At 47.1% G+C, this 13,595-nt stretch overlaps 1 protein-coding gene across 1 annotated transcript in view; it reads left to right on the forward strand.

Annotated features, from left to right (window-relative positions):
• Window positions 1-13,595, forward strand: part of LRP8 (LDL receptor related protein 8) — a 192,940-nt gene that overhangs the window by 163,689 nt on the left and 15,656 nt on the right. Inside the window, exons 5-9 of the mRNA XM_074876017.1 lie at window positions 158-520; window positions 8,026-8,148; window positions 8,504-8,626; window positions 11,529-11,648; window positions 11,778-11,903. Of these exons, the coding sequence (XP_074732118.1) occupies window positions 158-520; window positions 8,026-8,148; window positions 8,504-8,626; window positions 11,529-11,648; window positions 11,778-11,903 (855 nt within the window). The remainder of the gene's footprint in view (window positions 1-157; window positions 521-8,025; window positions 8,149-8,503; window positions 8,627-11,528; window positions 11,649-11,777; window positions 11,904-13,595) is intronic.

The raw sequence follows: 13,595 nt of genomic DNA on the forward strand, positions 1-13,595 counted from the left end.
GTAGTTTACCATTGGGAAAAATGTTTTGGGTTAGGACAGCCAAGGTAATACTTTTTTGCACTCGCCCTCCCCCTGTCTCAGACATACCTAAAGCTGGCACAGTGGTGAGGGGTAGGTTGGAGACCTCACAGCTCACCTGTTTGTTTTTATTCCCAAGCCTGTTCTCCCAATGAGTTCCAGTGCAGTAACAAGTCGTGCATCTCCATCATCTTTGTGTGTGACGGTGACAATGACTGCGGGGATGGCAGCGATGAAAGAAAATGCTCCCCTCTGACCTGCAACCCCAATGAGTTCCAGTGCAACAACAGCGTGTGCATCCCAGAGCTGTGGGTCTGCGATAACCAGCCGGATTGTGAGGATCAGTCGGACGAGTCCATAGAAAAGTGTGGCTACGATGCCAAGGCCCTCAACACCTGCGCGGCTCACGAGTTCCAGTGCGGCAATGGTGAATGCATCCACCTGAACTGGAAGTGCGACGGGGATGAAGACTGCAAGGACAAGTCTGATGAGCAGGATTGCCGTGAGTGTCTGCAGGGGCAGAGCAGGGTTGGGGGCTCTGTTTTGTGGGGGAGAGGGGCCAGAAGGCTGCTGTGGGCTGTGTTTTAAGACAAGTCTTTGATGTCTGTGCAGCAACTGTGTGCCTGACAAGGAGCGTTTGTGTCCCAAATGGCGTGGCTGGGTGCCCAACCCAGCAGGTCACGTATATTCCAGACTCCTTTTATGCTTTTTCCTTGAGGATTCAGAGAGGAGGTGCAAGAGCTGTTGGATGGTACCATGGCTCAGAAGAGATCTGTTTCACTAGAAAGACAAAGAATGGAAAATGGGAAAAATGTTCAAAGCCCTCAGGCTGCATAGTGGGGTCAGAGCCTGGAGGTTAGAAGCCACAATGCTAAAGGGAATATATGATCAGCAGAAAAGAAATAATTAATTTTCTGCCTCTGAAGTTAGAGTATACTGAACAAGGCAGTCAAGAGCAGCACCTCTGAAGAATCCAGTTTGAATGCACTTTGAGCTTGGATTGATAAAGGCACACAGCTAATAAATAATGGATTTCTTTTCAGCTGGCTTTATGCATTTAACATGGTGTTGCTGGTGTGCCGTGGTATTTTGAATGTTTCATCCATTTTTAGCCACTAAACTGTTCAAGCTGGTCACTTACCTGAGGAGGGAGAGATAGAGAGAGAGACAAGAAAATGAGAGCAAAATGTTTTGCTAAAATATTCATAATGACAAGATTGAAATAAAATATTTACATAGCTGTATATATTTAGCAGCTCTGACATTGGGCCACCTCTGGGGAGGAAGGCAGCAACCAGCTGCAGAAACCAGACATTTTTGCAAAGGTACCTAAGAAAATTTACTACTTTTGCCAGCACCATCTTTTCATACCCATGACAACACTGAGTCCAGGCTGGTGAGATCAGAGCAGCTTTGTGGGAGAGCCCTGCAAGGAGCGGGGGATCAGACTCTCTCCCAGACAGAGGCAGGCAGCTGTAAAATCAGTGGCTTCTTTAGCAAGGGGAGGAGGATGTAGTAAGTCCTGGACACCACTGTTTACGCTGCAGGAGAGCAGGGGGATGAGCCACAGGTAACCCTAGAGCTGCTGTGCCTTTAAAAGAGCCAAGGACTCTTCTAAAGGAGAGGTGAGAGCAGAGTAGGAGAAGCCAATTAAGTTTTTTAGGAAGAGAGCAGCTTTGACTGCTGGATACAAGGATGACATCACTGTCAAGGCCCTTCTCAGCAGGGATGGATTAGGTAGGGTGTCTTTTCCTACATCTCTAAGAAGGTGATAGAGGAGCTGACAGATCTTGGGCAGCAGGTACCCAGGCAGTACTGCCAGGGTCAGAATTGTCACAGGGACAGTGGAGTCAGGAGACAGAGCAGGTTCTTGGCATCCATCTGAGTATGAAGTGACTATAAGAAAGCCAGGCAGGAACATGTCTGGTGGAGATGCGCACTGTTAGCTGGGACAACCTATGTTGTTTGGTGCCTGTTTTCATGCTGAGACCTCCTGCAGACAATCTGTACTTGTATCCCCTATGACTCAGGAGGCAGTGGCTAGGCCCGCATTACAAACACAGGTGAAGAACTGGTATCTGGTGCAGGGGACTCGCAGCAGCACTGCTCTCTGTCCCACAGGTTGCATTCCCTGCAGTGACAGCAACCTTGTAGGATGGATGAGTTTAGACTCAGGAGAGGGAACGGTGAGCTCCCTTCTGTTTCCAAGTGGTGAAAGAAAGGAGCAGCTTAAAGATGGCACTTTCCAATGAAATGTCTCTAAAATTTCAATCCCTGATGTTCAATTTGAAAGAAATTGTTTTTAAGTCTTTTACAGGCCCCATTTTACTTTGGTACTGCTGGGTGAGAGGAATGGGACTGTGTCCATGTACCTTGCTGTGGCAGAGAGACCACTCTGTTCCCCAGCTTCTTTCCTTGATCTGACAGACACCAGCAGTATCCAGCTGAGCTCAAACTGCCAAGACGTGAGGCCCAAAAGGAGCAGGGCTCTGATAGCAACCCTCAGCTGCACAGCAGCTTCACCACATAGCACCTCCAGATGCACCAAGGGTAGCCTTCCTGGGGTAGAGGACACAGCTGGACACCGCCACAACACAGCACAGTGCTGACAACCAGTGGAGGAAGGAGGAAATGTGGCAGAAGTGCCTTGAGACAATTATATCTGTGACTAGTGGAGATTTAGCCCCCGAGGTTTTTTTCTATTAAGTCTCAATACAGCACAATGTGCAGCTTATCTCCCGAGGAGAAGCGAGCATGTGAGCTGCTTCTGCTGCTTTCAGTCCTTTGGGCCAGGAAACAATGGGCTTCAAAGCCCCATGTTTTAGCTCCCACAGTGCTCCTCTGTATGGAGTGCCTGGTTCTGCCTTTTACACCAGCAGACTAGGAGTCACCCCAGTGCCACAGAGGTGCATAAGCCTGCTGCTGTTTACACTGTGGGGAGGGGAATCTCTAAGGTAGTGGCCAGGAGAGGGCTTGGCACTGAATGCTCCTGTAGCTGATGGGTCAGCTGGGTCAGAGTCAAAACTAATGTTGCTTCCCCATCCTAAATGCAGCAGTTGCTTGTCTGCAAACTCTGCAAGCTCTGGAAACTCAGCATCACTGTTCATCTGTTGGACTGAAGAGTTTAGCGATTGACCTTTATTTTTACTTTTTTTTCTCCAGAAATTCTCTTCCTGAGATCAGTATCACGTGGCACGCAGGGAGTTACAGGTGTATGACACTGCTCCATCCCCTTAGCAACAGGGATGGCACAAGTACCGCTCAGTTTGACTTGATTAAAACTGCAGATATCAGCACTGCATCTTGTCTTGCAAATGGGAATCATATGGGATTTGCATTGTATAAAATAGAGGGATGGGAGCTAATGCTTTAAAAAAAAATGTCATGAGGCCATCACCAGTCATTTGTTGTAATCATCTTGGGGTGATAAACGAGTAGAGCAGAAATGAAGGGTGACAATTGGTGAACAGGTTTTGGCAGCGATACAGCAAATAAATAGGAGCAAATGAGTCATTTCAGGAAAGCTGTGTGAGAACATTGAGTGGTTGGGGTTTTTTTTCCCTAGCATATATATATTCAAATGTGTATATATATTTATAAAATGAACATTAGGTTAGATTTATTAGTCTCCAAATCTGGAATGGTTGTATTTTAAAATGTCCTTTGCAACTCAGGGCATCCAGGAGGGAGAATAAATAATGCTTACAACTGACAGCTAGAAAACAGATCCCTTGAGACCTGACCTCATACTTTTGTGTCTCTGTCTCCCCATCTATAAAATGGGGTTGATGCATTTTGCAAATTGCGGGGGTTTGGGGGCGGGGGGAACCCAGAAGACAGAAGAAACACAGGCTCAGACTTGGGATCTGGAATATATCTGCTGAATTTGAGCAATACAGCTTTTTTGCCCAGTATTTGCAAAGGGAATGTGTGTCTGAGTGTGCCTGTTAATTTAGCAGGGCTTCGGTAAATTGTTTCATATTTGATTTGCGGAACAGAGGAGATGGCTATAAAACTGCTGGGATTTCACTGATTTAAATCCTCCAAAATAGCACAGCAATTTTCTGAACATCTTGTGCAAATAAACAGCACAGCTCTTCCCTCTTCTGGGGATATTGCTCTGCTTTGGGAATGGCCGTGATGGCAGCCTGCTGTCAAGTCTGCCAGCGGTGCTAAGATGGGTTTGTCTTCCGACTTCAGGATAGCAAAATTCCTGGCGCTCTCCCCTCAAACTTATGTTCTCCAGACGAGTTAAAAACATAGCATTCTCTCTCCTCCTATTGACAAATGCACCAAAAAATAGAAATGCTGTATATGCATTTTAATATCTTTGTGGTCAGTAAGAGTTATTGCTGTATCTGCTCTTTTTAGATGTCTGTTAAGCTCAGGGGCCATTCCTCAAAGGTCTAAACTTCCATAGCTCTGCTGGAGTGAGAAGTGAGCCAGGAAACCAAGTCTGGTTTCCAAACTTCTGTCTCTTCTTCTTGAAGTGAAAACTTTGTGCAGTGATGTTGTACAGTCCCACATCTGTGCTTTGCAGTCTCTCTAGCAACGAGCTAAGAGCTGTGCTGTCATTTTTCTCTCAGTCTTGTGGTGCTTGTGCAACACTGTCTTTGCAGTTTCTGCAAAATTCTCCTTCATTTTAATTTGTTTTAGGATTGGAAACCTTTCTATTCTTAGCATCGAGCGATAAGTGCTTTTTAGAAGAGCTTTGAAGATTACAATTGAGGACAATTAGTAGGTTTTATAACAGCTGCCTTCCAAATCTGTAGCTGTTGTCATGCAGATTTACTTGATAAACTGGAGACCTGTTCCTGCTCCAGGAGAGACAAGACTCCCGTTGGCTTTAATTATGTATTACACTTTTGTGGGGGGTTAATCCTTATAGTCAGAAATGGAGGACCATCCATTCCTGTCTCCACATACAGAGGTTGCTTCAGAAGAGGTGAGGTAAACTGTTTTTCATGTTGGGGGAGAAGACAAGAAATCATTGTGGCAAGGGAATTTTGGGCTAGACAGTAGGAAAAGCTTTGCAATGGCCAAGGTTTAGCTTGGCAGAGGTTGGGTTTGCCTAGGGGGGAGGTGGTCTCTCTGCTGTCAGGGCTTCTCCCAGCAGGTGGTTGTACATGGCAGGAACGGTTCAAGCAGAAGTGCCTCTGCCTCCCTGCAGGAGCTCTCAGTGCCACTTCCAGATCTGTGGTCTGTGATTCTCTCAAACCACAGCTTTGTTTCTTCCTCTCCTTCATTTTTCTCCATTTAGAGCAGCAGTTCCCACAGCTTAGTTTGGAGCTGCTGTCTCAGATGTCCCACAGAGGTTTCCCATTTCTTTGCTGGGGTTTATTAGCTGAAATGTGGTGACACAGCTGGTCCCATAACTACGCTTATTGCTTGGGATTTTTTTTGTCGCTTTGCAGCTTTTTATGAATACAGTGCATATGGCTTTCCTCTCCAAGGAGCAGTGCTATTTCCAAACGTTCCTTATGTGAATACTGTGTACTTATAAAGGCAGGATTTCTCCCTTCCCCCATCAGCCCTGCAGTTGTGGCTTTTCCTGTCTCTTGTGCCCTTCGTCAGCTGAGGATGCACTAGAGCTAAGTCCAGTGAAGCAGTCGTGAATCTGGATCCACAGGATGCAGTCACCAATAATGCTGAGCCTTTGTGCAAGTAATACTTTATGGTATCGATGCAGGCTTATACTTCATGTCTGTGGCTCTTCCTGGGTTATCTGAAAGTGGTAATTTTTGTATTAGAACCAGTTTGTCAAATTGTCAAGGAAAGTCTGCCACGTAGCTCTCACCTCCCATGTCATAACATCAGCGCTGACCTCCTCTAGCTATTCAGAGGCAGTGATTTTCTGTCGTAGGATACCAGGATGCAATCAGCAAGATGGAAAGGCTAGAATCAAGAGCTCTCCAGGGTGTGCTGCCTTAATAGGATTTTGAGAAAACATCTGTAAGACGATCCCCTCAGAAGTAAGCTGCATAACATGTCCCAGGAATGAGGAGCCTGTTTTGCCCTTTGCTGGCTAGTGTGTGCCTGTACCCTTTGTCAGTGCAAGTCTGGTCCCAGCTAAGCAGGTCTCTCAGTGTAACCTTGGGGAGGGAAACATGACTGCTTTTAGTATGGTCACTGCAGCTGTCTGTTTGGTTTTTTTTCCCCAGCTTTGCTGTTGACCAGATCTGTTTTGAGTCTGTAATAATCTGACCTGGACACATGAGCTTCAGGCTTAAAACCTGGCCTGACGCTGTGGAGATGTTTTTGGCTTGTAACCCCAAGAAACACCACGCAGCAGTGCAGTGGAGCTCTTCTGCCTTCCAGCGGTCTGTTAGCTCATGGGCATTCAGTAACCCGAATGCCCATGTCTGTGTTGCTAGCTTCATCCCTAGTGTGACCACATTGGCTTTGGCAGAGAGAGTCAATACATGTCTCTTGCCCATGCCCTTAGCCTGAACATGTTTTGAAATAAAGGCTTTTGATGCAGTTCCCCACAGCCTCCTCCTAGAGAAACGGATACATTATGGTCTAGACAAGTGGTCTGTGCGGTGGGTGGGGAACTGGCTGACAGGCTGCACCCAGAGGATGATGGTAAATAGATCTTTTTCAAACTGGCAACCTGTCACAAGTGGAGTCCTCCAGGGATTGATACTGAGCCCAATGCTGTTTAGTATCTTTGTAAGTGATCTGGATGATGGGATCAAGTGTACCCTGATCAAGTTTGCTGATAATACCAAGCTGAGTGGGGAAGTGGACACTTCAGAAGAGAGCGCCACCCTGCAGGAAGAGCTGAATAGGCTGGAAGAGTGGGCTAACAAGAACCTTACGAAGTGCAACAAGGACAAGTGTGAGGTCTTGCACCTGGGAAAACATAATCCAGGAGTGCAGCACAGGCTGGGATCTACCTGGCTGGAGAGCAGCTCTGTGGAAAGGGACCTGGGGGTCCTGGTGGACAGCTCAGTGAGTGATCAGTGTGCTGCAGCAGCAAAGAAAGCCAGCGGGGTGCTGGGTTGCATCTACAAGGGCATCACCAGCAGAGATAAAGAAGGCATTACCCCACTCTACTCAGTGCTTGTCAGGCTACACCTGGAATACTGTGTTCAGTTTGGGTCCCTGCTATGCAAAAAAGATGTGGACAGGCTGGAGAGGGCTCAGAGGAGGGCCCCAAAGATGATCAAGGGACTGGGAAGCCTGCCCTGTGAGGAAAGGCTGAGGGAACTGGGTTTGTTCAGCCTTGAGAAGGCCTAGGGGGGACCTTGTCACCATGTTTTGGTATTTAAAGGGTGGCTACGAAGAAGATGGAGACTCCCTTTTTACAGGCAGTCACATGGAAAAGACAAGGGGTAATGGGTGCACGTTATTCCTGGGGAGATTCCAACTGGACACAAGGAAAATTTTTCACCATTAAAACAGTCGGCCACTGGAATAATCTTCCCAGGGAAGTGGTGGATTCCGCAACACCGGACACTTTTAAGATTCAGCTGGACAGGGTGCTGGGCCATCTGGTCTAGACAGTGCTTTTGCCAAGAAAGTTGGACTGACCAGATGATCCTTGAGATCTCTTCCAACCTGATATTCTATGATTAAATACATTTTTTCTGAAGGAAGGAGAGCTAAGGAGCAGTTGCCTTTGCCTACCTAGTGCCACTCTGCTCCTAGTTGGAAAGCAGCCTGGTCTCTCACATAGACTGAAGAACCCTGCTTGCTTTCTTGTGTATCACCTGAGACACTGCACTGCCTGCACTGATTCTGTTTTGAGTAGATCTGCTCGTACCATCATTGGGGGCCTTTTCCCAAGGACGTAGAGGGTGATCTGGGATGGCAGAGGGGCACAGGAGGACAGTGACTGAGGCAGCTGCTGCCTCTGTTGCTTTGGTGGAAGCAGACGATGCTCTGTGACATTTGCTGACAGAGGATGCAAAACTCCAGCAGTGTCAGTGATATGTGGCTAAAAGGTACCACACAGAAGATTCAAGTCCTGCGTGGCTAATGCTTGAATGTGTTGTCTTAAAGCTCTGGTGACCTGCCGGCCAGATGAATTCCAGTGTGGTGACGGGACCTGTATCCACGGAGCAAAGCAGTGCGACAAGGTGCACGACTGTCCTGACAACAGCGATGAGGCAGGCTGCGTCCAAGGTAGGTACAGACAGCTCTGCGCTCCTACTCCTCGTGCTCCATGGTGTAAGCCTGTGAGAGCTGGGTGGCCATTGGAAAGGGAAGAGGCCTGTGCTCCTCTGGGCCGTGGCAGGCTGCTTCCTGTGGAGAGTTTTAAGCTGTTCTGGCAGTGGGGTTGCCTGGGAGAGACGATTGTGCTGACCACGCAGAATGCATGAGTTGAAAAGTTTCTCGCATGATGCTCAGGCTTAATGTTCATTTGCTTAATCCCATCCCATTTCTGCTAATGACACCCTCTTGAAGCTTTATGTCAGGCTTTTTGTTGTCATGAGCCTCAACTAACTTAGTTGCTTTCCTCTCTTGCCCGACATGACAGAGTCAGCATGTGAAAGTCCCAGCAAGTTTCAGTGTAAGAGTGGAGAGTGCATTGACGGAGGCAAAGTGTGCGATTCACATAGAGACTGCAGGGACTGGTCTGACGAGCCTCTGAAAGAATGTGGTACAGTACTTGCCTTCTACGTGTTGCTCCTGTTGTAACTGCTTCCCCTCTCCTCCATCTGGTGCTCACAGCTTTGAGTGTAACCACATGTAGCTGCTAATGCTATTTCTCACTCTGCTCCTCTTTCCTTGCCTTTATTCTCTCATCACCCTTCATATGAATATAATTAGTAGCCTAGTCTGATCATCTGTAAGTTTGAACTGTGCCCTTCTCAGCTCAGCTTTTATTCTTGGAGGGATGTATGAACTGAGCATGGGACTAGGAACCAGGAATTCCTCCTCTTCCCAGATACTAGTGTCCTCCACAGCACAGACCGGTTTATTTAGCATCGTTGCCTAAATTATCTTTGAATTGTAAGATGATGGTAACATCATAAAAATTTAGCAGTGGGAACACGCTTTGAAGGTGAAAACACATAGAGTGGCACCAATCACTGAGAGATGACTTCAGCCATTGCTGGGTTTTATATGTTGTTGCTGCTTCCCTTAGAACTGACAGCAGGTTGTTCTCTGCCACGTCCTGCCAGCTCTGGGCTAGTGAGAATGTGCAAGCCACGAGAGCCAGGTCTGCATCAGGGCTGTCGGAGTCAGCAGAACAGGAAGCCCAGGCTAGAGAGCTGCTGCTCGCCCTAGGGCAGCCCCTCTCATGTCTCCCACTGGGCACTAGCCCCGGTCTGGAGCATTACACAAACACATTTTTTTCCCCAGTGTAAGAACGTCTCTTTCCATGATACCACGGAGCACCAGTAGCACGGAGCTCAGTGCCTGCCTCTTAAATAACTCACATTGAGGAAGAACTGTCAGTCTCTCCCCTCTATCAGACAAGAAGTGTGTGTGCATGCCTAGTGAGGATGCTTTTACCTTGTGCTTTGAGTATGCCCCTGCTTTCTTCCACACTAATCCGCATCTCCCTGTCTTTCTGAGTGGGTGTTGCAACTTGTCTGGCTGTGGAGGTCTCCCAGCAAAGCTGGCAGCCCAGTTCGTCTTAGAGACTGGGCAGTGGCACGGCACAGCTGGGCTTGGTGCTCATCCTTACAGTGGTGACGTGGCTGACTTGATGCAGTCCCAGGCTGGCAGTGAAGTGACGTTTGAGTTAGGAAGCCGAGCAGAGAATAGCCCCCAAAGGAAACATGTTTCTTTAAGAGCGCAGAATGATGTGGATTGCTGTGAATGTAACGCCCACACACAAGTAATCCACACAGAAGGCAGGAGATGCAGGACATGCTCCTCATCTTGGTGTGTCTGTCTAGCTGTGTGCTAGACACTGCAGTGCCCTCTGAGATTCTCCAAAAAAGCACGGCAGAAGACAGAACATCACTTGTCTTACTTTAGGCAGGCAGTGAATACACTGCTGAAGTTTGAGTAAAGGGCAGCAGCTGCCCAGCAGGAAGAGAACAGGCTAATGTCTCTGCCTGGCTTCTCCTCAGCTCCTGTTGAGAAGAGCAGCAAGTGAACAGCACTTGATTTACAGTCTCTAAATCCATTCCACAGAGCACCCCTGAAACCATGGGAGTCATCTGAGTGAGGGTTTGCTTGTTAGTCAAAACAGCCTTTGTAGTATTTTGCAGAGAGCAGTTGTGCATGTTTATGACCCAGTTTGCTAGAGGCCTATGCAAGTGTAGGAATAGGTGATATCCATTAATAAACATCATTGAACAGTGACAACACACAAGGTGACTCTGTGGACGCCTTCTTGGAGCCTAGTGAACTTGTTCTATTAATAATGTATTGATATCTGTATGTGAGTCTCTTTGATAGGAAGGTGAAAGCATCCCAGAGCTGAGGTAGGGTTCCTTCTGGCATGGTATTTTCCTAGTCTTACTGACTTAATTGGCTTGTGGTTGTTTTTATTGTCTTCGAAGAGCACTGGTTTAATGGCTCTGCTGTACTGCTCACCTGCAGTGTGCAAGGAAGCAAGAAGTAAAAGATAAATTAAAAATTTGCCTTTAAATTGCATTATAGATCAAAGCAAATCAGTTTTGCTTGTTCTAGTGAGCCCACTGTCGCTGAAATCCCACAACTTCTGTTCAGCAGTCATACTTAGGGAGAGGACTTTCCCCTCACCTTGTGTAGGTTAATTACAACAACAAGAAATGTTATTTCTGACAGGAGACCCACTTTCCTCAACCTCTCATTCAGTTCTAGTTAAAAGGATCCATTTAGTTTGTTCTTCATTTCAGCACTTGAAAGGATCAGAGAGGTGGCCTTGGATTAGACAAGGACCCAGGAGAGGATGGGGGCTGTTGCTTCATAAATTGCACACTTGGGCTGATGCAGGCTGCCAGCAGAGACTGTTGTGTGGGATGTGTTTGTGGGAGGACTGTATCTCGGTGCTAATGGAGCATCTCTGCCAGACTGTACTTTGGTGTTTTCTGGAATTTTCACATAGAATGTTCCTTGGAGCTAGATGGGAAACCAGTACAGTATTTCAAAATAGCTGGCCCCTGGGAGATGAGACTCCCCCAGCATGAATTATTAAAGCTCACAGAGACTGTTCAGAAAAGTCAACATGAACCAGTGCATGGGGAAGAAGTCTCCTGGAGAGAGCCTTTAGGTCCCTTAGAAGTTTCTCACATGTGGCAGAACCTGCTCAAAGCAGCAGCTCTCTGATGGGATGAGATGCAGAGATTCACATACGTTGTATCCTCAGGGCTCCCTGTTCATTTAGCCACTAGCTTTCAGTCCAAATGATCCTGCAGTGTTGGTTTGGAATAATAAAGAGCAAGAAAGTGATATGGTGGTGGCTTCCTCTCTGTGAAGTCACTCACATGCTCTGTGGGCCCAGCTCCTGGCTACCAAAAGCTGATAGATATAGGAAAATTTCTGAGGACATCGCTTAATTTTATTCAATCTTACAACTAAAAGCCCTCCTTTGTCATATATTATCTGTATATCCCTTCCAGGTATTAATGAATGCTCTATGAACAACGGTGGCTGCTCACACATATGCAAAGACTTGAAGATTGGTTATGAATGTGAATGCCCGCCCGGATACAAGCTTCTGGATAAAAAAACGTGTGGAGGTAATTTACATGCAAACAGCAGTCCCTTGTGTTTCACCATACAGACACGTGATTATATTCACTTCAGCATTGCTCCATCACAGATGGTTTGATTTCAAGTTATTGATGGGTTTCAAACACTCCTTTCAGACATAGATGAATGTGAGAATCCAGACGCTTGTAGCCAGATCTGCATTAATTACAAGGGGGACTACAAATGCGAGTGCTACGAGGGATACGAGATGGACACCCTGTCCAAGAACTGCAAAGCTGTAGGTAAGACAGTGCCATGGGGACTTAAACTCTGCTTGCTCAACATCACAACTCTGATAAGAAAACATGCTTGCAGGGTTGAGGCTAGAGGAACAGAAACAAAAGGAAACTAGCAAAGCGAGCAAGCAAAGACATTTCATTTTGAGCAACACAGAACTGCTGCAGTGATAGCAGATGCATCTCCAGGCAAGAACTACTGATCATGCAGATCAGAATATTTTAACAGTGTACAGAGCAAGATTACAGTCACTAGTTGGCTGTTTGAAGTTGAAACTAGAAAAGAAAGTCTCTTGACAGGTGTTATTAAAAACAGTGCAGCAGTAATATTTAATAGTAGTATTAAAAGGAAGAAAACATCCCAATTAAAGCACGGTAGGTTAGCCACCTCTCCACCCTCCCAGCCTCTTACACAAATACCAGCATGAACACCAGCAGTTTGCTTGACCTTATTGCAAAAATAAATGGTAATGTCAGAGGGATAGAAAGTTGAATTGTGCAAGACTGAGCATTAGCCATGCTGGGGCTTTCTTTTATGGAAATAGGGGGTCTCCAGGGGAAGGATGAGTTACCTGCAATACAGAATTACTTCTCTTATGTTATCCTGCACATGTGTGTGGCCTCTTTCTTCCCAGGTTCTGTCTGGTATGCATAGTGTCCTGCATAATGTCTGTTAGTCTCACACCTGCAGGGAGTTAGGCCTGACCCAAATCCTGTGACACTGATCTGCTTGTTGGTAGGAAAATTCTGCTGTGCCCAAGAGTCTGTGCTGGGAGCCCTGTAGCACAAGGTATTCCAGAGCTGGAGCCTTGTCCCAGCTCTTCCCTTTCAGCATCATGTTCCTCAATCCTCTCTTGTCCTTCTCAGTGGAAAGACACTTTTCACTAGGATCTTCTACTGGCCACTGTTGGAGACAAACCAGCCTAACCTACTAAAGCTTGTTCTGAGCTTCCCATCCTGTCCCTACCTCAAACAGGGAGGTGCACAAAGAAGAAACTAAAGCTTTAACTGTTTGACTTGCAGCTTATTTTAGTGACACTTAAGAGCACAGAGAAATCACATGCTCTGCTGCTTGCAGAGGGCAGGGATGTGCACCTCTTGGGTGTCTGCCTCCTACAGGGAGGGACCTGCCATGAATAACCATGGAGGCTGAGGTGCTGGCTATGGGCTTCTAAGCAAAACAGCTGTTGAGTTTCTATGTGTCCTGTTCTCCTGTCTTCTGGACATTTCAGGTCAACTTTATGCTTTTGGAGAGGCTCTGGCCTGAGATCACGACTGCAGTAGCAATATCACCAGCACCTAGGCTGCAGGCTCTGGCCCCACAAAAAAGAGATGTGAACAGCCTGAGCCCAGGTGCTGTGTGTGTTCTGCGTGTACGGGACGGCCTCAAATTCCTCCCTGGTAACCAGTACTGGCTTTGCTGGATTCAATGTGGCTCTATCATGCCTCAGGTCTGGCTGCCTCCCTTCCCTCTAGGCAGCCCAGAGGGCTGTCTCTTCCTTGGCCTGGCCACGACTCACTGGATTTTGTACCTGAAATGTGAAATTGAAGGCAAGGACCGAGCCAGGGACCACAGAGGTGCTGCAGTCTTCCATGTCTACGTGTGATAGCTCTGCCTCTGGAAGCCCTTTACACTTGCTTCTGGTGTGGTGTAAAGCTTCCTTACAAAGCAGCACTGTCGGTGTTTGATAGTTCTGT

The sequence above is a fragment of the Strix uralensis genome, chromosome 8, assembly GCF_047716275.1.
Source record: "Strix uralensis isolate ZFMK-TIS-50842 chromosome 8, bStrUra1, whole genome shotgun sequence".
NCBI classification, from domain to species: Eukaryota; Metazoa; Chordata; class Aves; order Strigiformes; family Strigidae; genus Strix; species Strix uralensis.